Source organism: Electrona antarctica, assembly GCF_951216825.1.
Source record: "Electrona antarctica genome assembly, chromosome: 1".
NCBI lineage: Eukaryota > Metazoa > Chordata > Actinopteri > Myctophiformes > Myctophidae > Electrona > Electrona antarctica.
In genome coordinates, this window is record NC_136806.1 from 5,996,670 (window position 1) to 6,023,059 (window position 26,390).

At 46.2% G+C, this 26,390-nt stretch overlaps 2 protein-coding genes across 2 annotated transcripts in view; one reads left to right on the forward strand and one right to left on the reverse strand.

Moving 5' to 3' along the window:
- Positions 1-1,086: 1,086 nt before the first annotated feature.
- The window catches only part of LOC306922420 (gastrotropin-like), a 63,342-nt gene continuing 38,038 nt past the window's right edge, over positions 1,087-26,390 (forward strand). Inside the window, exon 1 of the mRNA XM_079500016.1 lies at positions 1,087-1,305. The gene's annotated coding sequence lies outside the window, so the exon portion shown is untranslated. The remainder of the gene's footprint in view (positions 1,306-26,390) is intronic.
- The window catches only part of odad3 (outer dynein arm docking complex subunit 3), a gene marked incomplete at its 5' end in the record, with an annotated part of 31,697 nt that continues 13,994 nt past the window's right edge, over positions 8,688-26,390 (reverse strand). The window contains 7 exons of the mRNA XM_079505832.1: positions 8,688-8,823; positions 11,294-11,381; positions 14,999-15,172; positions 15,495-15,651; positions 16,155-16,315; positions 17,011-17,166; positions 18,620-18,742. Of these exons, the coding sequence (XP_079361958.1) occupies positions 8,714-8,823; positions 11,294-11,381; positions 14,999-15,172; positions 15,495-15,651; positions 16,155-16,315; positions 17,011-17,166; positions 18,620-18,742 (969 nt within the window). The 3' untranslated portion in view covers positions 8,688-8,713. The remainder of the gene's footprint in view (positions 8,824-11,293; positions 11,382-14,998; positions 15,173-15,494; positions 15,652-16,154; positions 16,316-17,010; positions 17,167-18,619; positions 18,743-26,390) is intronic.

Genomic DNA, 26,390 nt, shown 5'->3' on the forward strand with positions numbered 1-26,390 from the left:
ACTGGCTGCCATTAGAAACACGGACGTGAAACTGACTTACGTGGCCGTTTAAGACTGATATCATGAGGTTAGGGGGATTTACGTGGGCCGGTTAAAACTGATATGAGCTCACAATGTGCATTGTGAGCTTGTATAGATCGTCTCTTTTCAAATGACCGAAAGGACTGAAGTGGTTAATGTATGTTTTGTGATAATGATCAAAATCTACAAAGTAACTGTAACTAAAGCTTTCATATAAAGGTTTGTGGAGTATCGATCTATTGATTGAAATATGTATTAACAGTTTGCAGAATTACAGTATATTTCAAGCACAACTTAATACAAAGACTGTTAACTGTGAGTGGACGACCCAATAAAGCATTACACTTGTTTACAAGAGGGTCCACCTTGTTCAATTCATCAAAACATTTAGAGACGTACAAATAGACACTTCTATATAGCCAAAGAACAGAACAGGAATTCATCATAAAGGAGGTAAAAAGGGAAAAGAAACATATAATATACAGTGAGGAGAAAAAGGGGTGGATTCATATTTTACGGGGGCCAGTTTCGAATTGCAGCCGTCCGTAGGTGCCCTTTGAGAGGTTTTGAAGGAGTCAAGGGATTCGCATGTCTTAATGACTATAGAAGTAGGCCTACAATATTTGGATCCGAGATGTATAGTGAGTTTAGTGACGTAAGTAAAGGTAGGTAAAAGTACCTAACATTTTAAGTACAGTACAGTTGTGACACTCACTGCCACATAAATGTGTGAAGAAATGCATTTCCTGTCCTGTTATGAAAGATAATGAAACATAACATACTGGGTGATATCAAAGGGGATTTATTGGTTAAAATATGGATGAATATTTAACCCCAAAATGTAGTTGAATATGGTCCTTAATTTTCTGTTGACAAGGTTTGCTCACAGGGGGAGCTGTGGAGCAAAGCGCATTAGCAATAGTTCCAGGAAGTGAGGTACCAGGAACAGCTATAAAAGTACAGGAAGTGATTCCATGTTTAGGTATCAACAGGAGTGTTTGGTAGTATTTTGTCAGAGAGCGTATAAGACAAAGAGACTCTTTTAAGGCCAATACTAAACCATAATCAGACATTAATAAACCACAGAGTAGTTCATGGGGCTGGAAAACTATATGAGATCTGGAAGAATAAAAGTTTGGTCAAGCAACATTTCTGAGGGTTTATCTCTGAATCCATTCAGAGCTTTAAGGACAAAGGAACTATAGCTGCTGTGGCCTCCTGAAGATTGAGTGAGGAATATATGGATTACTACATTTTTGGAAAATAGAAGATCTACAATTTTTGGTTTGATTACACACACACACACACACACACACACACACACACACACACACACACACACACACACACACACACACACACACACACACACACACACACACACACTCTCTCTCTCTCTCTCTCTCTGGGATGTTTCATACGGGTTAACAAGGGCATGTAGCTCTCTGAGCACGGTAAGGTGTGTATGCGTGCGTGCACGCGTGTGCGCACGGAGAGGAGGAAAGGAGAGTAAAGGATCTGTGTCTGTCTACACACATGGATGAGCGCACACACTCACACGCACATTCGGGAGTTATCCCAAATATTTCTCATCTATTCTCCTGCAGACATCACTCATCCAGACCGCTCTGGAGTTTCAAACCTGAATTCCACGCCAGTTTTCTAAGTTTTCTGAGAGACTTGCACTGTTTGCACTCGGTGGCAAATAAATCATCAGGTCTGAAAGAATAGAATGTAATTTACTCAATAAATTCTAATCTTGCAAAGAGGTCCTCCTTCATTCGTGTATGTGAGATCCCTCATTGGAAGGAAAACAAAAGATTTTCATGCATTTTCATATCCAATAATATGCACTCTCCTTATGTAGAAACCTAGCATCCCTATTCTGGGGAGAACAATAAGAAAAGATAGCAGATCTCCAAGCTCAAAGACATTTGGTGTGTAGAGGGAAACAAGGAAGTGGCCTATACAACAGTCCGCTGGGGAGAGTGGTGTTGAGTGTGTCACGATTCTTCAAAAATAGCAGATATACAAGCCCATAGTGTGTCACTTTGTGCTGCAAACACACACAGACACACACACACAGACATTTAATGTCTGTGTGTGTGTGTGTGTGTGTGTGTTTGAATGAGTGAATGAATGAATGAATGATTGATTTTATTTACGTGTCTGACTGCCTTTTGCAGCCCATCCCTTACGGGATGATTCAGACACAATCTACAGTACAATATATTTCCTGTGCCAACACGCTGACACCAAAATGTGTGTGTGTGTGTGTGTGTGTGTGTGTGTGTGTGTGTGTGTGTGTGTGTGTGTGTGTGTGTGTGTGTGTGTGTGTGTGTGTGTGTGTGTGTGTGTGTGTGTGTGTGTGTGTGTGTGTGTGTGTGTGTGTGTGTGTACAAATGTTTTGGGGGCAAAAGATGTGACATCAAAGGTTGAGCACAACTCGACTCAACACTACGTTTCTCAGAAAAACCGTCTGGCTCTCTGCCTCTCCCTCCCTCTAATGCATCTTACCATGTCACTCACTTTATCACTTTATCTCACTCCCCCTCCCCCCATACACACACATACACACACACACACACACACCAGGGCCGGATTAACACCTCTGAGGGGCACTGAAGCTCGAAGGGCCCCCCTTCACGCGCGCGCAACATTTTTGCGGTTTTGGAGCCGTTTTGGGGCAGTTTTATGCCGTTATATTGGCCTATTTCCGGTCGCCTACCCCCCCCAGAGTGACAGCCAATCTAGCGCATTGTTGCTGCTTTACACACAATTGCACTTTTCAGCTGCCCTTCTCACCAACAATGAAACACTAATCTTTTTAGACACCATTTATTTCATTCGGATCAGCAGGGACATTTTCTGTGGCCAAGGGCCCCTGGGCACGTGCCCAAAGTACCCATATGGTAGATCCGGCCCTGACACACACACACACACACACACACACACACACACACACACACACACACTTCTGGTCTTTTTCAAGTTCCCCCCTTTTTTTTCCTTGCCTCGTTGCTCCATCTATCCACAGCCTCTATAACCTCAAGGTCAAAGTGCCCTGTGTGCAGAAGCAGGTGTCTATCAATCAAGCCTTTTCCACAGCGTGTCTGCTTCCGTGCACTTTCTGTGAGCACATTTGTGCAATTTGTGCGTGCGTGTGCGTGCGTGTGTGTGTGTGTGTGTGCATGAAGTTACCGCCACTCTTGAACGCTGTCTTGGCCCTGACCCTTTTGTTCCCAGCCAGCGAGACCCCATCTGTCTCTGACCCCCACCCACCAACCCCCCCACTATGGCGGACAATGGGATGAACCTAATGCCCCCCATCACAGTATCAGTGGATACTGAGGGACGTACCACTCTCCGTGAAGGGCAAACTTGATTTATGGCCTTTTATTGTTTTTTTCCGTTTTCTCCTTTTTTTTGGCCAGACCATCGCGAATGTAAAGAGATCCAGGGTGGGTTAACAAACAACGGGGGGAGCAAATTATTTGATTTATTGCATCGCGACTCTCATCTTCTCATGGTGGCTGTCTGAACACAGAGGAGACACATGGGACCACGGATCTGTAGCAGAAAAGATTAGACATCAGCGCTTCTGTTCCTGCTGTCAATCCTCCCTTTTCTTTATTTTTGAGTGGCGCAGCCACACTCCAATGAACAGCAATGTCTGTCTGTCTGTCTGTCTGTCTGTCTGTCTGTCTGCACCCTAAACCTAACCTCCCACGGGGCAGCACACCTAAACCTAACCTTAACCCATGTCTAACCAATGACTAGTCTAAACTAAGTATGCACCCCAAGTGCTTCACACTGTGCACAGGTGCATCATGGGAAGCTGAGTTTATTTTAGTAAGGAACAGCAAAGTGTGTTTACATGGCAGTAACACGTGTCAGCCAGAAGAGGCCAGTGTTTCTCAAAGTGGGTCCAGCCAGCGACCCTCAGGGTTCCTTTGGTGGGTTCCAAATGGACCCAATTTCACCCTTAACCGGTCTGTAACTCTGACAGGGTACGGATGGAACCAAATGGACCCTTTCACCCTTAACCCATTCTTGACGGGAACCCCTTTTGGTGTTTTAAGCATTATGTTATACTTTAGCTATTGAAAAATAGCAGATCTACAAGCTCATAGCGCGGCACCGAGTGTCGCGCTACGAGCTTGTAGGTCTGCTATTTTTTTTAAATCGTGAAAATATGGCACAAATCTTTGAATCTATATTCTTTCAGAGCGAACGTTTTTAACTCTAATCGTTGCTTCTGGGCGTCCCTGGAACAACATATTTTCAGATGGGAGGTCGGCGGCCAATTACATATATTTTTTAGGGTCCTTGACATGAAATATTGAGCACCACTGACATAGAAACATGGGTATTTCAGAAAAAAGATTCGACGTCAGGCCTGAATGGGTTAACACAGGTCTGTAACTCTGACAGGGTACGGATGGAACCAAATGGATCTGATATTCTGCAGCCTGACACCACTATAGCTTGTTTACATCAGTGGTTCTCAACTCAAGGTTTGGCCCGCCGGCCCGGACTTTGAAGGGGTCATATATAGCGTTAGCCTCGATACCCAGGCTTTCATTTTCGTCGGGGGCAAAGCATCAACATCCCTTTAAAACCCATTTTGACCTGAGATCAGATTCTAAAAATGTCTTCTACATCCTGACAGTTTTCTGAAAAAGCTATGTTTCTATGTCAGTCATTCTTCGATTTTTCAAAAATAGCAGACCTACAAGCTCGTAGCGCGCCACTCGGTGGCGCGCTACGAGCTTGTAGATCTGCTATTTTTCAATAGCTAAAGCATAACATAATGCTAACACCAAAAGGGGTTCCTGCCCAAAATGGGTTCAATGGTGATTAACACTAGCGCGTCGGAGCGGTCAGGCTGACCGATTTTGAAATTTTTAAGTGGATTTTCTTTGCCCATGAAGTCCTGAGAAAGTTCCCCTTGCATGACTTTTTCTAAATGTTCGATTCAAACCATGATATGATTTTAGACATAATTCTACTAAAATGTCTGCTCTTTTTCGGTCCGTGGGACCGCTCTTAGAGCCCTCACCCTTTCTCCCCCACAAGCAGTGCTGTTCACACCTCCCTCCCGGCTGGAGACGGGCATTGTTCAAGTTAATGTGTCATTTGCATTCCAACTACTTCCACATGTAGGCAAACTTACATTACAAACTTACATAAACTAAATGTTGTTTTAGATGTTATATTTGTTATATGCGGTTTGCAGAAATAACGATGTCTGACTTTATTTCTCGAAACGGAAAAAGAAATATGGTGTGTGGTATTGTTTCCACCAAGCGCATAGCACTGGTTACTGTGAGAGTGAGGTCTAGCCAACACCAACTCGGCATTCCTGGATCGATCGCTGCAGATCTTCAAGCTCATAGCGCGCCACCGAGTGGCGCGCTATGAGCGTGTAGATCTGCTATTTTTCAATAGCTAAAGCATAACATAATGCTAACACCAAAAGGGGTTCCCGCCCAAAATGGGTTAACCCTTATAATACATTGGTTATTTGAAGATAATGTTTGAGAGCCACTAGCTGGCGTTTTACTGTAGCCGGCCTGTGACCTTATTGTTTGTGCACAGTACATCCACTGTAAAAAAAAATATATATATATTTTCGTTGTCGTAATGCCTGATTTTACACTTATTCTTGTTGTAGTTCTGCTGGATCTCTTCTCCACTAGTCCCTGAAACAAAACACCTGCGGTCTCCGAGGCCAGTCCCTCCGTAACATTTTATTCTAGTTTTTGAGGGGCTCTCAAGCCCCTCCGATAGCGATGATTTGATTGGCTGAGCACCCCATAGCGATGATTTGATTGGCGGAGCACCTCATAGCGATGATTTGATTGGCGGAGCACCTCATAGCGATGATTCGATTGACTGAGCACCTGATAGCGATGATTTGATTGGCTGAGCACCCCATAGCGATGATTTGACTGGCTGACCAATGTACATATTTGAGGATAAAAAGTCAGGACAGAAAAGCCAACTGTGATTGGCCGGAATGTGATGTATGTATGATGATGATAAGAGCGCCCCTCACATCACACAGGTCAGATTTTGTATATGCTTTTATCTGTTAACGAATTGAGCATCTCAGGAAATCTGTCGCACAAACAGTTTAGAAGATAGAGCCATGTTTGAAGTATAGCTGTCTGGTGTGGTCATTTCCAGGTATTTCGCCCCGGATAGAGACATTTTCACAGTTCCCACGTTGTTTGCAGTGGTCATATTAGCCAAGAACAGTTGAGATATTCTCCGCTAAATGAAGCGCATGAAGCTACTTTCAAAATGACCAGCTCAACAAGATCTACTGACCAAAATAATCATTATCCCTTTGCTGGAAATAGTTACATAAGACACACTTGGAACAGAAAATAGACAGGAGAAATGGAATTGGTAGGTTTTCTTGTACAGTATATAACTTTGTAATTCTACTGATGTTTGTGTGCAACACTCTTGAAAACAATGTATTGCATTATGGGTTTGAGCTGACAGGCCCTTTTCGATGTCAATCAAGTCACCTTAATTCAAGTGATAGATTATATATTTTAGGGACATGTCATGTGATCTACCTGCACAGCCTTTGGGATCTACTGGTAGATCGCAATCTACCTTTTGGGCACCGCTGTCCTAGAGTAACAGACGTGGCGCATTTATTGTAGGATATATCTCCCTTCTCTGGTTGTCTTGTATAAATGTGCTGAGCAGGGGAGTATAAAGCAGAGCCCGAACGCCAAGATCAAATGTAATACTCACACTTTGTGTCTTTATATTTTATGCATACAAGTTGTTTTCAATCGGTTTTGACTGAAATACGTTTGTCTGCGAAAATCAGCCACAAACCAACCAAACAAATCAATGAATTTTGATAGGATATTTCACGCGGCCCAATATCACGTTCTTTCATTCTGACCATGCTATTGGACAGCTGTCTGTCAAGACACCTTCATTCTGACCATGCTATTGGACAGCTGTCTATCAAGGCACCGATCTTTTTTTTCTCCAGGTTTGACTTTTTTCATTTGGGTTATTGTTGCTGACACAAGACTTTTTACTGTCTCGTAAAAGAGCTGAGGATCTTCTTATAGCCTCAAGGGGTTTTGAGGAACCATGGCTAAATAAATAAGCTAAATCAATACTCAAAACGCTAGCCGCGGGGAATCGGGGATACGCCGTAAATCCACACAACTCAACAACACGCCGCGTACAGTCAGATCATATATTATACACCATGTTAGACCTCATTACTTCTGATGTCCTCATCACTGACGGTGATGATTAATTCTTGATGACATTAATACAAGTCACATAATCAGATTTAGGTGTTTTAATGAGGGATGTCTTAATTGCCCATCATCACAGTGTTACAGGCAAATGTCGGTGTGCAAAATGCTTGGAAGTGCTATTGAACACCCTTTACGTCTGTGTGTTGTTTCATAAATCAGTGCTATTGAACACCCTTTACGTCTGTGTGTTGTTTCATAAATCAGTGCTATTGAACACCCTTTACGTCTGTGTGTTGTTTCATAAATCAGTGCTATTGAACACCCTTTACGTCTGTGTGTTGTTTCATAAATCAGTGCTATTGAACACCCTTTACGTCTGTGTGTTGTTTCATAAATCAGTGCTATTGAACACCCTTTACGTCTGTGTGTTGTTTCGAAAATATTGAACCAATGGAAAGTAGTAAAACGTGCTTTGGACAAAACCTCTTAACTCCATTGGACCCTCAAAATGTCTGCTAAAACAGCTAACTCCACCACCTCTCCCCCTCTCATGGAAGTAATTGACAAGATATATAAAGTTACACCAACTTTGATGAGGCTGTATTGTTTTGTTTTAAAAAATACAAGGTTTTCTTTATTTCCTGAAAAATTTACATTTTTAATTTCCTGAAAAATGAACCTTTTGGAGTTATGAGGTTTCCTCCCGACAGCAGAGATCATCATAGTGTAGCACAGTCTATGCACACATGGCTGATGCAGACAATACAGTAGATGTGTGATTTGATTTGAATATGTAAACGTTAAAAGCTCTCATGACATCCCAACGTTTTGGTGGGGGCTCTATACTCACAGAGATACAACCATAGAGTATATTAAAGGATAGAGACTGAACTGGCGCGAAGCTCCGCCCCCCCAGCTATTCATGTCAGTGGAAGTTGCTCAGTGGCGTTTTGAAGCACCCGGAAGACTGCCGGAAGTACCGTCTCAGAACGTCTACTTCCGCATTTGACCACCAAATTTTGGTGGTCAAATGCGGAAGTGCAACCGAGCGCTCAATGTTAAAGCCCAGCTGCACGGGGTTTCCCGGTCATGAATACACGGGTCCGCCTGTAGTCCCTCCTCCTACCACTAGGGCCCAGCGCTTCAACGTTGAATAGCCTCACTGGCCCCTTGGATACAACAGCAGTGACAAAACAGAAACGTGTGGAGGCATAATAACTAAATTGGGGAGAAAAGGGGGTTAAAAAAAAATGAGAAAATGATCTACAAGGTCACAGTGATGGGCTATTTTCACAGACTCCCATAATAATAATAATAATAATAATATCATATAGGATTTCAATAGAATCCTATAGGATTATGAACATGTTTAAATGTTCCAATAGGAAGAGTGACGCTCTAGTCTAAGGTTCGTGAGCTTTTCAAAAGGGGGAAAACATTCCGCTCTACTTCTTCCTGGGCTTCCTCTTGGTCCTGGAGTCGATGATCAGCTGAGACTGACGCTTCAGCGCCTCGTGGGAGATGAAGTTGGATTCGTCGTCATCGCTCTCGTCCTCTGGGGGGTCAGAGAGAGAGAGAGAGAGAGAGAGAGCTTCAGGCAACTGACTGGTGCATGTGTTTGGTCCGACAGGCGTTAATCTGAAATTCTAAAACGGGTAGTCCCAATACTTGATTCTGATTGGCTGGTTACCGTCACGTGACTGGTGTAAATTTCACCGATAACCCACACCTTCAATCACTTTATATCATTCCCACCTGATTCCGCATCTCTGTAGCTGTACTGGGGAAGGGGAGCGCTTGATTACCTTACAAACCCATGCCGTGCGGGCGTCTAACCACCGCCCGGCTCATATGACTGTGAATGTGTGGCTCCAGGCAGCCCCGTAAAGACATCAAGCGCTATTCTCCCGTCACATAGCCTACTTGCCGAGCAAAACAAGGAAGTGATGTGGCTCGCTCTGGTGGCGCAAAGCGTAGCTATACTTTTGTGAATGTAATAGTTGTATTAGGTTAATATTGCTATATGTTTGTAACCGTTTTAGAAAAGCAATAAGCCACTCAAGGCCCCAGCTTACCGGGTATTTTACAATGGCTGGGGGGTAGAAGACCCTCCGCTCCGCGTCGGGTCTGCCTACGCCCCCAGCCATTGTAAAATACCCGGTAACCTGAGACCTCTCGTGGCTTATTGCTTAATTAAACCCTAAAACTAACCTCACAGGAAGCATATGGCTTAGTTTTAACCTGCCACGCATGTCGGGAGCCACGGGTTAGTTTTAACCTGCCCACGCATGTCTGGAGCCACGGGTTAGTTTTAACCTGCCACGCATGTCTGGAGCCACGGGTTAGTTTTAACCTGCCACGCATGTCTGGAGCCACGGGTTAGTTTTAACCTGCCACGCATGTCTGGAGCCACGGGTTAGTTTTAACCTGCCACGCATGTCTGGAGCCACGGGTTAGTTTTAACCTGCCACGGGTTAGTTTTAACCTGCCACGGGTTAGTTTTAACCTGCCCACGCATGTCTGGAGCCATGGGTTAGTTTTAACCTGCCACGCATGTCTGGAGCCACGGGTTAGTTTTAACCTGCCCACGCATGTCTGGAGCCACGGGTTAGTTTTAACCTGCCACACATGTCGGGAGCCACAGGTTAGTTTTAACCTGCCACGGGTTAGTTTTAACCTGCCACGGGTTAGTTTTAACCTGCCACACATGTCAGGAGCCACGGGTTAGTTTTAACCTGCCACACATGTCGGGAGCCACAGGTTAGTTTTAACCTGCCACGGGTTAGTTTTAACCTGCCACGGGTTAGTTTTAACCTGCCACGCATGTCTGGAGCCATGGGTTAGTTTTAACCTGCCACACATTTCGGGAGCCATGGGTTAGTTTTAACCTGCCACACATGTCGGGAGCCACAGGTTAGTTTTAACCTGCCACACATGTCGGGAGCCACAGGTTAGTTTTAACCTGCCACGGGTTAGTTTTAACCTGCCACGCATGTCTGGAGCCACGGGTTAGTTTTAACCGGCCACGGGTTAGTTTTAACCTGCCACAGGTTAGTTTTAACCTGCCACAGGTTAGTTTTAACCTGCCACGCATGTCTGGAGCCACGGGTTAGTTTTAACCTGCCACGGGTTAGTTTTAACCTGCCATGCATGTCGGGAGCCACGGGTTAGTTTTAACCTGCCACGGGTTAGTTTTAACCTGCCACGCATGTCTGGAGCCACGGGTTAGTTTTAACCTGCCACGGGTTAGTTTTAACCTGCCACGCATGGTGGGAGCCACGGGTTAGTTTTAACCGACCACGCCATGCCTGTCGGACTGTTAGTATGTATAATCAATGCACCTTGCAACAGACTGCATGCGCTTTGCATTTTGTCTCCTGTGATAATAATAATACAACTGTATTTGTATAGCATCTTTCATGACATGAAATGCAGCTCAAAGTGATTTACAGAGCAATAAAGAGAAAAGAAAGGAAAAGCATAAAACATTAAAATAAAAGCAAAAATGGCAGTGAACAAGGCCAGACAGTGAGGACATGAATAACAACACAGGTTTTAAAAACTCAACTAAGTGTGAAGAAGTCGATCTTTAGCTGTGCTTTCACTCATTCTGGGCAGGAACCCCTTTTTGGTGTTTTAAGCATTATGTTATACTTTAGCTATTGAAAAATAGCAGATCTACAAGTTCATAGCGTGCCACCGAGTGGCGCGCTACGAGCTTGTAGGTCTGCTATTTTTGAAAAATCGTGCAAATGTGGCACAAATCTTTGAATATATATATTCTTTCAGAAGACTCTTTTTTTTTCTTTTTCTCGACGTCAGGCCTAAATGGATTAAAGCTATCTCTACTGTACAGAGGCGTAGGTGTAATTTATAATGGGAGTTTATTCCAAGCCATCAGGCCTTTTGGAGGAGAAAGCTGCTTCAACGTGTTATGATACCATGCAGGTTTAGGTCATATCTTTAACATCTCTTATCTTAGCTTTAGCATCTCTTATCTTTAACCCCCGAGTCTCCAAACTCACCACCATCCAGAGCATCCGGCTCTTCGTCGTCTGGTAGCTTGATGCGAGTGTTGTAATCTGGCAGCTTCCTCTCCATCCTGACATGGAACTGAAAACACGCACACACACACACACACACACACACACACACACACGCGCACATACACACATACACACACAAATGATATTTTTGTAGAATTGTCTTGAAGTTATCTTGCAATGTGTGGTTGTCATACATTAAAAAATCCCCAGGCATAGCTGGACTTGTCTCACGGCACACCAGTGCGTTTCGACACACCCGTTTTGGAAGCGTAGTATAGCCTACGCTGTAAACTTCAACTGGTGTCACACAACCTGACAATGGATTGGTCAATTATTTGACAAAACACTAGAAATATCATGTCCCCTTATTGCCTCAGGTGTGTCTTCCCTGTGGGAACCACATGGCATCGATTCACATTAACCCATTTTGGGCGGGAACCCCTTTTGGTGTTTTAAACATTATGTTATAATTTAGCTATTGCAAAATAGCAGATCTACAAGCTCAGCGCGCCACCGAGTAGCACGCTGAGCTTGTAGATCTGCTATTTTTTTTTAATTGTGAAAATGTGGCACAAATTTGGAATGTATATTTTTTCAGAGCAAACGTTTTTAACTCAAATCTTTGCCTCTGGGGGGGGGGGGGTCCCTGGAACAACATATTTTCAGATGGGGGCCGGAGGCATATTACATATCATTTTTGGGGTCCTTGACATGAAATATTGAGCAGAAAAATTCGACGTCAGGCCTAAATGGGTTAACTCACCGCGAGGCATCGGCGACACTAATGGAACTAAATGCCTGACAAGAGTATCAGCCAGAAAAGGACCATGAAGTCACGCTGATATGCTGAGTCATCCGAATCATTTTAGACATGCACTAGTTCAGCATCTGCTGACTCATAATAACCCCCACACACACACACACACACACACACACACACACACACACACACACACACACTAGGGCATTAAGCAACTAGTCGACTAGTTTACTAGTCGACTAGTAAATCCACTAGTCGACCTTGCTGGTACTAGTCGACTAGTTGATAAGAAAAAAAAAGGCCTCAATATCAGGTAGATTATAGTTATAGTCACCAATGTACACAGTTTTTAAAAAAAAAACGTTTTTTTTGTTATTTTTTAACATAAAAGGTGGTTTAACAACTAGTCGACTAGTCGACTAGTAAACTAGGCAACTAGTCAACTAGTAAAAATGACTAGAAGTGAATGCCCTAACACACACACACACACACACACACACACACACACAAAAACTAAAACAAAATCTATTTGCTGCTTATAGAAAGTGTTCTGGAGAATGACAGACACACAAGTGTGTTGTCAGGTGTTATTGAGTTGTTGTGAGGTCACATTGTGTGCCGTAAGGGTGTACACTTCCCAATACGTATCCCAGGGACGTAACTGACCATTTGGTTGCCCTACACCAGGGTTCCCCAATAGGCGGCCCGTGGGCCATTTGCGGCCCGCGGAGCGCCCCCTTGCGGCCCGCGGAATATATAAGATATAAGTAAGTAAGTAGCCTTGCCGAGCCATGAGGCCCATAGGGCAGGAGCCTATCTCCTGTTTCTGTAGCGTGAGGCAGCTTGATGTACAAGTACACCCCCTGGACATGACGCTAGTATGTCGCAGATATAAGATATAAATGGCATTAAATGGGGGTCAGTAGCCTATGCATGTCAAACTGGGCATCCTTTTCAAATGGGGTCCTGCCCTGAAAATGAATTTTCAGGGCAAGACCTCGACCTCACGCGTGCGGACTCGGCCCCCAGCCTGGTACCCTAGTCAAAATATGGCCCTCGAGGAAAATTAATTGGGGATAGGATATTTGTGCTGCCCCCCCTCCGGACGAGAGCGCTGCTATATTCCTCTCCTCATGCAGATCTTCGCTACATGTTTGCGAGGAACGCACACACGGCTGCTCGTTATTTCGCGGCAGAGCGGAGAAAATTGTTATTTTGAGGGTCGACTTGGCACTTTTTGTTGCCCCCCCCTCGTCATGTTGCCCTACGCACGGTGCGTATTGCGCGTATAGATAGCGACGGCACTGACGTATACGCTATGCATTTGTAAGACACCTGGGTACTGGATCTATAGCACCAGTAAACATGGGGGATCTGCTGTCCGACCGCGCCCACTTGACTTAGGAGACCCACGTGTACCATTTGGCGAAACATCGATTGGGCCATTATCCTGAATTATACCACAGGTCGTTTCGAGGAAGCAATCTGATTGGTTGAAACAGCCTTCTAGCCGTGGTTCAAACGAGCACCACTCCACACCTAATCAAAACAAAGAATTCAGCTGCTCTGTTCTCCCAGAGTGCTAGCAAACTCGATGGCTAGGCTAGCTAGTTTCTTGGGACATTTGTGGTCGTAGTGACTACATCTGTCATTAAAAAAATATATTTTTTCAGCGATTTTCTTAGTTTTAAGGGAAACTGTTGTATAATTGCAATATTACACTCGAGGGTGTGGTTTAATGTGATTATTGCCACTGACCGCATCACTGTCGTGGCAATAATCACGTTAAACCCTCTCGTGTAATATTGCTTAATTAACCCATTTAGACCTGAGATCGATTCTACGAATGCCTTCTAAATCCTGACAGTTCTCTTCTCAGACATCATCACACGTCATCGTCAAATACTAAATAGTGATGTGGAGTCTGTGGACCCCCGAAAATATATGTAATATTGGCCGCTGACCCCCCCATCTGAAAATGTGTTGTTCCAGGGACCCACCAGAAGCAAACATTTGAGTTAAAAACGTTTGCTCTGAAAGAATATATTCAAACATTTGGGCCACATTTTCACGACTTTTAGAGCTTGTAGATCTGCTATTTTTCAATAGCTAACATAATGCTTAAAACACCAAAAGGGGTTCCCGCCCAAAATGGGATAAGCATATTTGGTCTCACCAAAGATGGTTACTTGCCATTTGAACAGTCTCAGAGTTACAGACCTGCACAAGGCCATTTGGAACCCACTCAGGGACACTTTGAGCCCCACCGGTGTATAGCAGAGTGTTTCCAGTGAGCCAACACGCACAATATAGCTAGCCTGGCTAATAAGCCAGACTAATATCACCCAACACTGTCCGGCAGGCAATTTTTTTTAATGCCAACGGCTGATTCGGTCTGGCTTATTAGCCAGGCTACACTATAGCAGCACCCTGACTCTGTTTGACCAGAATGGAACAGAGCCTGCATTACTATCAGCGGTAACTAGGGGGCACAGTGGCACAGTTATGAAGCTGTCGCCTCACAGCTAGAAGGTCCTGGGTTCGATTCCCGCTGGGGACGCTGTGGACACTATGGGGGCGTGTTCTCTCCTCCGCGTCATCAATGCACATACCCGAGGTGGGGTTGGCGAAAGGGCCTTTCTGTGTGGAGTTTGCATGTTCTCCCCGTGTCCCCTATAGGGCAGGTACCCTCACAAAAAACATGCAGTAATCCTGGTCTCTAAACTACCTCCCCCTGGCCAGCCGGGGCGCCTGATGGAGGGGAAAGGAATTGGTCGGAATAACGTGTTCCTCCCAATAACGTGAGCATAGAGCCCATTCCGTGTGTGCATAGAGCCCATTCCGGTCTCCACCTGCTTCATGCCGATAAAGTGGAGATAGCGGTCAGCCGTTCCTGTTTCTTTGGTCTCGGGGTCTAGTCTCACCTCCTCGTCTTTCATGTCCTTCAGCACGTCGGCCAGGTTCCTGCCCTGCAGCGCCCCCTGCAGGCGCTCTAGCTTGCGCTCGCACTGCGCCAGCAGCAGATGAACCACATCCTGCTCCGATTGGTCCACAGAGGGCTGGGCGGGCGGAGGCTCCTCCCCTTCCTCCCCTTCCTCCTGGAGAGAGAGAGACCAATTTGACAGCAATTTGTTATGTAAACGTTTGAATAAAAAAATATTTAGGTTTAGTCTATAGTTTTAGTTGACTAAATATCAGAAGATTTTAATCGACTAATTCTACAGTTGATTTTGTAGGCAAAAGTGTGTGTGTGTGTGTGTGTGTGTGCGTGCGTGCGTGCGTGCGTGCGTGCGTGCGTGCGTGCGTGCGTGCGTGCGTGCGTGCGTGCGTGCGTGTGTACCAGTGTGATGTGCGTGCGTTGTACCAGTGTGATGTGTGTGCGTTGTACCAGTAGAGAGAGTGTGTGCGTGCGCGTTGTACCAGTGTGATGTGTTGCAGTTTGTCCGCCAGGTGTTCCACGCCGGCGCGCACCGTGGCGAGGGTCTTGAACAGCGAGTCCAGACGCTCTCTGGCGCCGTCGCGCCTCTTCTCTGCCAAGCGTAGGTTGTACTCACACTCCTCCAGCGCCTGTTGGTCTCTGTTGGTAACCAAATGGACCCTTATAGATCTGTAACTCTAGAGAGTGTAAAATGAAACCAAATGGACCCGTATGGGTCCATTTGGCGATGGCGATGGCCATGGCGATGGCTTCGCTCTTTTAACCGTTTTCCGTCCGTAGGACGTCGCCACACGTCCTAGGGGTCCCAATCGACGCGTACATACGACGTCCTCAGACGTCCTAGCGCATCCTCAATGATACCGGGCGGGCAAATTTTTTCCTATTTGGGTTTCGGAGTAAAAGCGGCCATGTCTTTCCGGCACCCCAGAGCTCTATTTTGAAGGACTTCCGGCACTGATGCGGCGGCTTTGATAAACAACATGGAGGCGACGCCTGCGTGGCGCCATGGCGTAAGCAGCAGCAGACATGCGACAGCTTTGATAAACAACATGGAGGCGACGCCTGCGTGGCGCCATGGCGTCATGGTGTCATGGCGCCATGGCGTCCTGCGTGGCGCCATGGCGTCTGGCGTGTGGTCTGACCTGGATAGCTTGGCCTCCCCGGAGTACTTGATGTCCTGGAACTGTTGGTCCAGACGCTGCTGCTCCTCCTTCAGCCTCAGCAGAGTCTGCTCGTTGTCCAGCTTCATCTTCTCCAGGTGCTTCTGGCTCTCCCCCTGGGACACGAAGCGCTCCACTATCTCCTGCAGACACGCACGCAGATGCACGCGCACACACACACACACACACACACACACACACACACACACACACACACACACACACACACACACACACACACACACACACACACACACACACACACACACACACACACACACACACAAGAATGGATATTTATATTTCGTTGCTGTCGGGCAGAAGCCTCCTATCTCCACGTTTTAACTTTTTGTTTTGTTTTTGTAAATGAATGCCCTACTTGCCCTACATACTAGCCTGGGAAGCGTTCCTTTTTGGGTTTATGATCCGGTCGGGAGCGGGTGGTAATTTACGGTCGGTACAAACTAGACTAAAATGTTAGTGAGGGACTAGTGGAGAGGATATCAGAATCAACATTATAGTCACATCACAGTTTTATCCTGTTTGGCTGCGTTCTGAAAATAGCCGACCTACAAGCTCACAACGCGTCACGCTTTATTAACCCATTTTGGGCGGGAACCCCTTTTGGTGTTAGCATTATGTTATGCTTTAGCTATTGAAAAATAGCAGACCTACAAGCTCATAGTGCGCCACTCGGTGGCGCGCTATGAGCTTGTAGGTCTGCTATTTCTGAAAAATTGAAGAACGACTGACTGACTAATTTCGGCCATTACTAGACTAACATAATTTTATTCAAAAGACTATGACAAAAAAAACTAATCAAGATTTGCCGTCAAACCTGCACGTCTGTGACGCCGGTGGCCTCCTTGATGCGCTGGAAGGCGTCTTCGAAGGTGGAGATGGTCTTCTCCTCCTCGTGGATCAGCCGCGTGGTGCTGCGCTGGGCCTCCTCTCCGCCCGGGTCGTCTGCCGGGAGGATGGCCGCCCGCTGGGCCTGAGGGGACACCAAGGACAGTCAGAATACATGGCCGCCCGCTGGGCCTGAGGGGACACCGAGGACAGTCAAAATACATGGGTGCCCGCTGGGCCTGAGGACACCAAGGACAGTCAAAATACATGGCCGCCCGCTGGGCCTGAGGGGACACCAAGGACAGTCAAAATACATGGCTGCCCGCTGGGCCTGAGGGCCACTCTCTGGGCCTGAGGGGACACCAAGGACAGTCAAAATACATGGCCGCCCGCTGGGCCTGAGGACACCAAGGACAGTCAAAATACATGGCTGCTCTCTCATGGGCCTGAGGGGACGCCAAGGACAGTCAGAATACATGGCCGCCCGTTGGGCCTGAGGGGACACCAAGGACAGTCAAAATACATGGCTGCCCGCTGGGCCTGAGGACACCAAGGACAGTCACAATACATGGCTGCTCTCTCATGGGCCTGAGGGGACACCAAGGACAGTCAAAATACATGGCCGCCCGCTGGGCCTGAGGGGACACCGAGGACAGTCAGAATACATGGCCGCCCGCTGGGCCTGAGGGGACACCGAGGACAGTCAAAATACATGGCCGCCCGCTGGGCCTGAGGACACCAAGGACAGTCAGAATACATGGCCGCCAGGTGGGCCTGAGGGGACACCAAGGACAGTGGGATGACTGAGGGCCACTCTCTGGGCCTGAGGGGACACCAAGGACAGTGGGATGACTGAGGGCCACTCTCTGGGCCTGAGGGGACACCAAGGACAGTCAATGACTGGGCCTGAGGGGACACCAAGGACAGTCAAAATACATGACTGGGCCTGAGGAGACACCAAGGACAGTCAAAATACATGACTGGGCCTGAGGAGACACCAAGGACAGTCAAAATACATGGCTGGGCCTGAGGGGACACCAAGGACAGTCAAAATACATGGCTGGGCCTGAGGGGACACCAAGGACAGTCAAAATACATGGCTGGGCCTGAGGGGACACCAAGGACAGTCAAAATACATGGCTGGGCCTGAGGGGACACCAAGGACAGTCAAAATACATGGCTGGGCCTGAGGGGACACCAAGGACAGTCAAAATACATGGCTGGGCCTGAGGGGACACCAAGGACAGTCAAAATACATGGCTGCTCTCTCATGGGCCTGAGGGACACCAAGGACAGTCAAAATACATGGCCGCCCGCTGGGCCTGAGGGACACCAAGGACAGTCAAAATACATGGCCGCCCGCTGGGCCTGAGGGACGCCAAGGACAGTCAAACTACATGGCTGCTCTCTTATGGGCCTGAGGACACCAAGGACAGTGGGATGACTGAGGGCCACTCTCTGGGCCTGAGGGGACAAACCTGGAGGGTCAAAGGCCCACGATATACCGCCCCTCACTCACACACCCCACTGATATGCAGCCACGCCATTCATGTTCATTTGCATATAGTTCCTGTTGGTGTATACGTCGTACAACTCACCCTTCTGTCGGCCTTCTCGGTCTGAGCCCTGCGTTCCTCCACCTGCTTCCTGTAGAGCGCCATGACGCGCTCTCTCTCCCTACGCTCCTTCGAGAGACTCTCCTCCAGCTGCTGTAACTCTGTCTGGAGGGGGAGAGAGAGAGAGAGAGAGAGAGAGAGAGAGAGGAGATAGTGTAATGTGTTGGTGTTCACAGCAAAATGAGTTTCCTCGGAAGGCCTTCACACACCAGGAACGATGTACCTGTGCGATGCATTTAGATATCAGTAAAATATCAGTCTCTGTCGGGTGAAAACCTAATTATGTCCAAAACTGTTACTTTTCGGGATTCAAAAGCATCAAAACAAGTATCAGATCTACAAGCTCAAAATGCGTCGCTTCGAGCTTGTGGATCTGCTCATTTTGATACTTTTGTGTGGTGCTGTGTTATGTTCATAATCATAACCCATTTTGGGCGGGGACCCCTTTTGGTGTTAGCATTATGTTATGCTTTAGCTATTGAAACTACGAGCTTGTAGATCTGCTATTTTTGAAAAATCAAAGAACGAATCTGATCTCAGGTCAAAATGGGATAATTTACCAAAGAACACAAAACGTCATAATCTGGAGATTAGAGGATTCTGCCCGACAGTGTCATTACAGATAGCGGTAGCCTACGTTGGTGTGGTGTGTGTGCTGTCAGTTTCCAGTGTGTATTGGCCACCGTAGGCCCATACAGTACTTACACACTTTAAGATTAATGTGGCAATTATGATGAACAAGTGATTCACTCCTCACTGTCCTCAGTGATGATGACATTTAAAATGTGTTTGTGTGTCAACTCGTTGCTGCTACGTAATTGTTGAGTTCAACTAAGTTAGAATACTGAGCATTTTAGTTTAGTTTAGTTTAGTTTTGTGTTGCCTTAGCGATGAGTAAGGTAGCAAAACAAAGGTGAGAAATGTGGACCTGTGTGGAGGCTGGCGAGCAAAGAAATCCTCTTCACGTTTGAGTAAGTGCAAAGTGCAAGTAAGAGCTGTGATTGGCCAGTGCACTTAAATTGTCCCCTAGGGTAGGTACCCTCACATGTTCTCCCCATGTCCCCTAGGGTAGGTACCCTACCCTCACATGTTCTCCCCGTGTCCCCTAGGGTAGGTATACCCTCACATGTTCTCTCCATGTCCCCTAGGGTAGCTACCCTCACATGTTCTCCCTGTGTCCCCTAGGGTAGCTACCCTCGCGTGTTCTCCCCGTGTCCCCTAGGGTAGGTACCCTACCCTCACATGTTCTCCCCGTGTCCCCTAGGGTAGGTATACCCTCACATGTTCTCTCCATGTCCCCTAGGGTAGCTACCCTCACATGTTCTCCCTGTGTCCCCTAGGGTAGCTACCCTCGCGTGTTCTCCCCGTGTCCCCTAGGGTAGGTAACCTCACATGTTCTCCCCGTGTCCCCTAGGGTAGCTACCCTCACGTGTTATCCCCGTGTCCCCTAGGGTAGCTACTCTCTCATGTTCTCCCCGTGTCCCCTAGGGTAGCTACCCTCACAAAAAAAACTACCTCCCCCTGGCCAGCTGGGGCACCTGATGGAGGGGAAAGCAACTGGTTGGAATAACGTGTTCCTTCCACGCGCTACATCCAACTAGGGAAACTCCCCCCCCTGTCAGGTGAAAAGAAGCGGCTTGGACTCCTCATGTATAGTCAGTCCGTTGCTCTCCCCAGGTTGGCAGAGGAAGTCTAGCGCCCAGGATTACACCACTAGATAATTGACACTGGGTGAATTCAATGGGGTTACAATGGGGGTTCCATGCTCGCTGGAGTCTGTCATAACAACAATGACTGAGAGCGTACGTACAAAATGGTGAGGATGTGACAGCGTGTGTGAGAGTGGTGCACCTTGGCGGCCTATACCAGTTAACCCCAAACAAAGTGGGGTCCAGGGACCCCTCCTTGAGGGAGTTCCAGGGGGTCCCCAACTAAATGACAGTGTACAAATGGAACCAAATGGACCCTCCATTTGGTTCCATTTGTACACTGTCAAGAGTTAAATTAACATTGGAAAAAAGAAAAGAATTAGCACTTTGTGGGTCCTTTATGTAAAAAAAACTGCAGGCAGGTGATCTTTGGAGAGGGTTTCAAATAATACTTCTTTAAAAGTTCTTTAAAAGTTCTTTAAAAGGTCTGTACCTTGAATGAGTCAAAATCAGTGTGGAAGGAGGTGAGAAGGTGGTGAACTGTAAAGAGGGTCCAAGGCAGCTCTGTGCAGTTGAGGTAGAACAATCCTTTATTTCATCAAGATTAAAAAACAAGGATTAAAAAAAACCTTGTTGTGTGTGCGTGCGTGCGCGCGTGGTTGCGTGTGTACGTGCGTGCGTCTACGTTGGTGTGGTGTGTGTGCTGTCAGTTTCCAGTGTGTATTGGCCACCTTAGGCCCATACACTACTTACACACTTTAAGATTAATGTGGCAATTATGATGAACAAGTGATTCACTCCTCACTGTCCTCAGTGATGACATTTAAAATGTGTTTGTGTGTCAACTGGTTCTGCTACGTAATTGTTGAGCTCAACTAAGTTAGAACACTGAGCATTTTGTTTTGTTTTGTTTTGTTTTGTGTTGCCTTAGCGATGAGTAATGAAGCAACACAAAAGGTGAGAAATGTCGAACTGTGTGGAGGCGGGCGAGCATGAGTAAGGACGTGCTGTGATTGGCCAGTGCACTTGTGAAATGACGCGCTGTGATTGGCCAGTAGCCAGTTTGAGTGGCAGTCGGGGGAAAACGCTCTCGCCAGAACATGATTTACTGTTCTGTCCATATCGGGTCGCAACTCAAACGGGGCTGAGTCGGGTTTAACCCATTCTGGACGGGAACCCCTTTTGGTGTTTTAACTAAGCATTATGTTATACTTTAGCTATTGAAAAAGCTTGTAGGTCTGCTATTTTTGAAAAATCGTGAAAATGCGGCACAAATCTTTGAATATATATTCTTTCAGAAGACACAGCTAAATGACAGTTAGGAACCAAATGGACCCTTTATGGGTCTGTAACTCTCATGGGAGTGTACACTCTCAGAGTTAAAGGGATAGTTCAGATTTTTTGAACTTAAGTTGTATGAAATACTTGCCATTAACACTTTGATTGCTACAGGATCTCGGCAGGCCTATTTTGATGTTGCTACCGTTTAACATTGCACAAAGGCCTTGTTCGGGGGCCCACAGCAAAATGTTCTCTTATAGCGAGAATCACACGCATACATCAAAAGAAAGCTGAACTTGTCCACTTCAATTTAAATTTGAATGATTGTACCATGTTCCATTCTGGAGATATTGACCTTTTTGCAACACCTGCATTTGCCTGGAAGTGGTTATCTTGAACAGCGAGCAGAGTTATGGATGGTTTAAAGTCAGAGACATTGACAGGCAGATATAAAATTGAACCCAATAGATATCCTATTATCCTATACACCGAATGAAAGCCCTGAATGTGTACTTTTACGAGGAAAACAGTATACACTGGGTACGTTTACATGAGGTCTTTCAACCCCTCTTAATTCCGAATAGAAGTTAAATCCTATTAAACGTTGTCATGTAAACACCTACAAAAACTTAAATCCGAATGAAAATGCTCGATGCGATTTAAAAACCATTCCGATGTCACTGGCCGGATTATTCCGATGTTCAATGCGATTGAAAGAAAATTGGACTCATGTATACACTGCTTCGGATGTAAATTCATTCTGGTCTTTCTGAGCATGCTCATTTCCAAGGCGCTCCAACTCCAAGGCGCTCATATCCAAGGCGCGCCGAGGAGTTTGCACATAGAGCGCGTTATTTCGTGCATTTTGCAGATCCGAAATCCACAAAAAAAAAACGTGGAGCAGCAGCAGCAGTGGTGATGATCCCCCTGATCTGTGAGTGTTCAAAGATCCAACCGTCCCGAGTTGGGTATCACTCTGATAATTTTCAAACATGTTTGAAAGGCCTATAGGTTATATAGCCAGCCTATATGTATCTGGATGCTTCATGCTACTGTAGGCTAAGTGCATCGGGGGACTCACAGAAAGACGGAGGAGAGAGAGGACGAAATCCCGTCAGTCCGCTGTTCAGTAATCTCTCTCTCTCACACACGCACACACGCACACACACATTCCCAAGAATACGCTATTATCGCTATCCTATGTCCATCCTATCCCTTTAAACTTTTATAACTTGCCTATTCCAAGTTGCAACCAAAACGTCATGAAACATAACGGCTTTGCAGTTTAATTGTATTGATGACCAGCTGCCTGCAATCAATCTAGTATTAAACACCCAATTGGTAGCCTACTTTATGCCATAATGATGCGGCGATGGTGTATCGTGCAGATAAGCTATGCATTATATGCTTTATGCGATGTACAGATGGGACACGTTGTCAGCCTGTAGATCAGCGCTTACAACGCTTGGCGTGTGTTGTAGGGAGAGGGCACATATGGGGCTAGGCGTGTGTGTGTGTGTGTGTGTTCAACAGTCTCTCTCTCTCTCTCTCTCTCTCTCTCTCTCTCTCTTCACGTGAATTAACATGTATCATGTCTTATATCACATCTCCTTGTAAACGCTCATTCAGAATGACCATTTCCCATGTAAACACGCAGCAAAAAACATTACTTCGGATGCATTTTATTCGGAAGTATTTATTCGGAATGATCAGCCTGCATGTAACCGCGGCCATTGATCCCATCTACAGTTAGACAGTAATTGGTTATTGAATGCAGCTTGTGCCCACCAGATAACTTCAGAGAAGACATGGACGTGAACTCCTCAATATTCACAAAATAAGGCCTATAGCATCAATACAGAGAACAGAATATGGGACAGAGTTGCACCACTCACTTCACATGGGTGTGATTTTTATTATTACTACAAGTTTTTTTCTTATGAAAGCAGAGAGTCTTCTGTTTCATACGGTATATAGTATTTATATGTCGCTATAGGCCTTATTTTGTGAATATTGAGTTCGGGTCCATGTCTTCTCTGCAGTTATATCTGGTGGGCGCAATGTGCATCCACCCAGTAACCAATTTATGTCAAACTGTACATGGGATCAATGTTTACTCTTTTCCTCGTAAAAGTACACATTCAGGGCTTTCATTCGGTGTATAGGATGTATAGCATATTTATTGTGTTTATTGTTATATCTGCCTGTCAATGTCTGACTATAAACCTTCATAACTCTGCTTTCTTTAGATGATGATGATTCACTGCTTTCATTGTTTTGATCGCAGTAACATTGGGGGGGGGGGGGGTCATGGGCACATTGGGCAGCAAAAGTCTTGATCCGTACGGCTATAAAAAGTCCCATTCCACCGTTCGGTTCAGAACTATAGTATAACGGTGAGACGCGTTGTCATCATCAGCTGATTTTGTTTTTCAAGCTAGTATAGGGGAACATGCCTGGGAATGCAGCTTTATTGGGGGCGATGGAGAAAAAAAAAAGCTTCACCGGGAGTGTCCAGAGAGGTGCTAAACCCGGCTGTGATGTCGACGACAACACCACGGTTTAGGACGCGGAAAAGTTCGTTATACATTACACCCGGGTCGATTACGTCCCCGACGCGTTCATTGCGGTCTTATCACTACAATTATAATGAATAAAAAAGCGTTACAATCACACGTCCGAGCGATCTCCGATTATGACGGCTCTGCATGGCGATACGTGATCCCCCAACGGTAGACTGTCTGTTGTCATGGCGGCCCCTCTCGATACTGTAGTTCGTTTGTTAGTTCGTAGTATTGTAGGCTCGGGGATCGTTTGGTCGCTACAGTATGAAGAAGTAAACATGCATCTGTCCATGTGTGTTGCAGACGTTGTGCAATGCCGATCTGGTGCAGATCATGTGTTAGGCAGCGTAACAGCGTTCCGTTCCGTTCATCATGTTTTTTTCCGAGACAGAGCCCCCATCTCGCAAGGCCCTCCTCCTGCAGGAGAAACAGGAGGGGAGGGGGGAATCGAGTAGTATAGTGTTGTGTGAAAGCCAATAGGTGGAGGAAAGCCTGGTGAGGCGAGGTTAGGTGAAATTTGATTCTTCTCACACACCGACTAGATCATTCCATGGGCGCGTCCATTTTACACTGGCTTCTACACGTAAAGCGGCCCGCCCTCCTGTTTTCAGGAGGGGAGGGTTTTTTTTTTTTTTTCTGATCACGTGAGCGGGACTAAGCAGCAATGACAGGGGGATGGTTCTTCATTGTCCGGGTGGGTAAAAAGATTAATGAAAGTATGCTATAAAAAAGTGATTAAAACGTATGGATACGTGGTTCGCACCGGACGTTTGATTAATTGATAACGTATTGATACGCGATTAGCGTTCGCTGTGTTAATATAGTGGTTGCAACTGTATTCATTGATTGCCCGAGTCCTGTGGTGGGAGTTCTGCTCTGATTTTGGTGAAATATCAAGTAGTTCCGGTCATTTTGTGGGGGGCACTAGGGGCCACGCAGTAAAAGTAAATTAATCCACAAAACTAACATCATTATTTTGTATTGTTGACCTATTTCTAAAATATTAGTGCAACTTCCGTTCTTTTTTTTACCCCTCTATCACACAGAACTATGTTTTTGTGTTCATATCACTACGCCCAACAAATAGTTCCATGTGATAGAGGGGTCAAAGTTGAACGAAAGTCGCGCTAATATTCTTTAAATAGGTCAACAATACAAATTACGTTTGATTTGTGGATTCATTTACTTTTACTGCGTGGCCCCAGTGCCCCCCACAAAGTGACCGGAACTACTTAATATTGACCAAAACCAGAGCAGAACTCCCACCACGGGACTCGGGCAATCAATTAATACAGTTGCAACCACTATATTAATGGCAAGTATCCTATCCTATATTACAATTGAAAACATGTGCCCAAAAGCACGCACAGGAACAAAAGGCACCAGCTACTACGTCACTGACACGCTGCAACACGCTGCAACACACACTGCAACAACACACTAACACGACACAGCCTTACCCTCCGCGTCGATCCACGGCTATCTCCTCATGTCGCGCCGCACGGCCACACTCGACACCAGCCGCGTAAAAATTGTCATCGCACTGCCACTAAAGCCGGCTCCCGTCCACACTCGCAAACAATATCAATATCAATAATAAACACAAACACGCCACAAGCACCGACACCCCCGCCTAATTTGTTGCCACGTCTATGAAAACAAGCCCAGAAAAAATGCCATTCAACACGCTACTTACAACTCGCTTACAATTCGCGGACCTGGCAACACTGCATCCTGTTTTCCCATTGGCTACGGTTGCTTACAACACGCATTTGCACTGCATCTTGGGAGCAACACCGCTTAATGTAGGGGTCACCGATTGCTGTGCTACATCCCCCTCATGTTCTCACCACCCCGTTCGGCTGCACCACACACACTAACCTACAGAATTCTCCACATGCAACACAGGGCCCTTATTGGCTAGCCCCCTCACATGGCGATCCCCACGCTGCAAAACACAGGGCAGCCAGACACACACACACACACACACACACACACACACACACACACACACACACACACACACACACACACACACACACACACTCATTCTAACTTGGATGGACAGCGCCGCGATTACATACACAGTTTACCATACGTCCTCTTCTGGGGGCCTGTCCGGCCAGTCCGGGTGGTTTTATACATTCCTTCAAATGTCCGGGGTTTCACACGTATCGCCTGTAGTGTATCGCTACGCTCACAGACCATTCACACCAATGTGTATTACAATGCACGTTCAATGGTTCGTAGTGGCAAAAC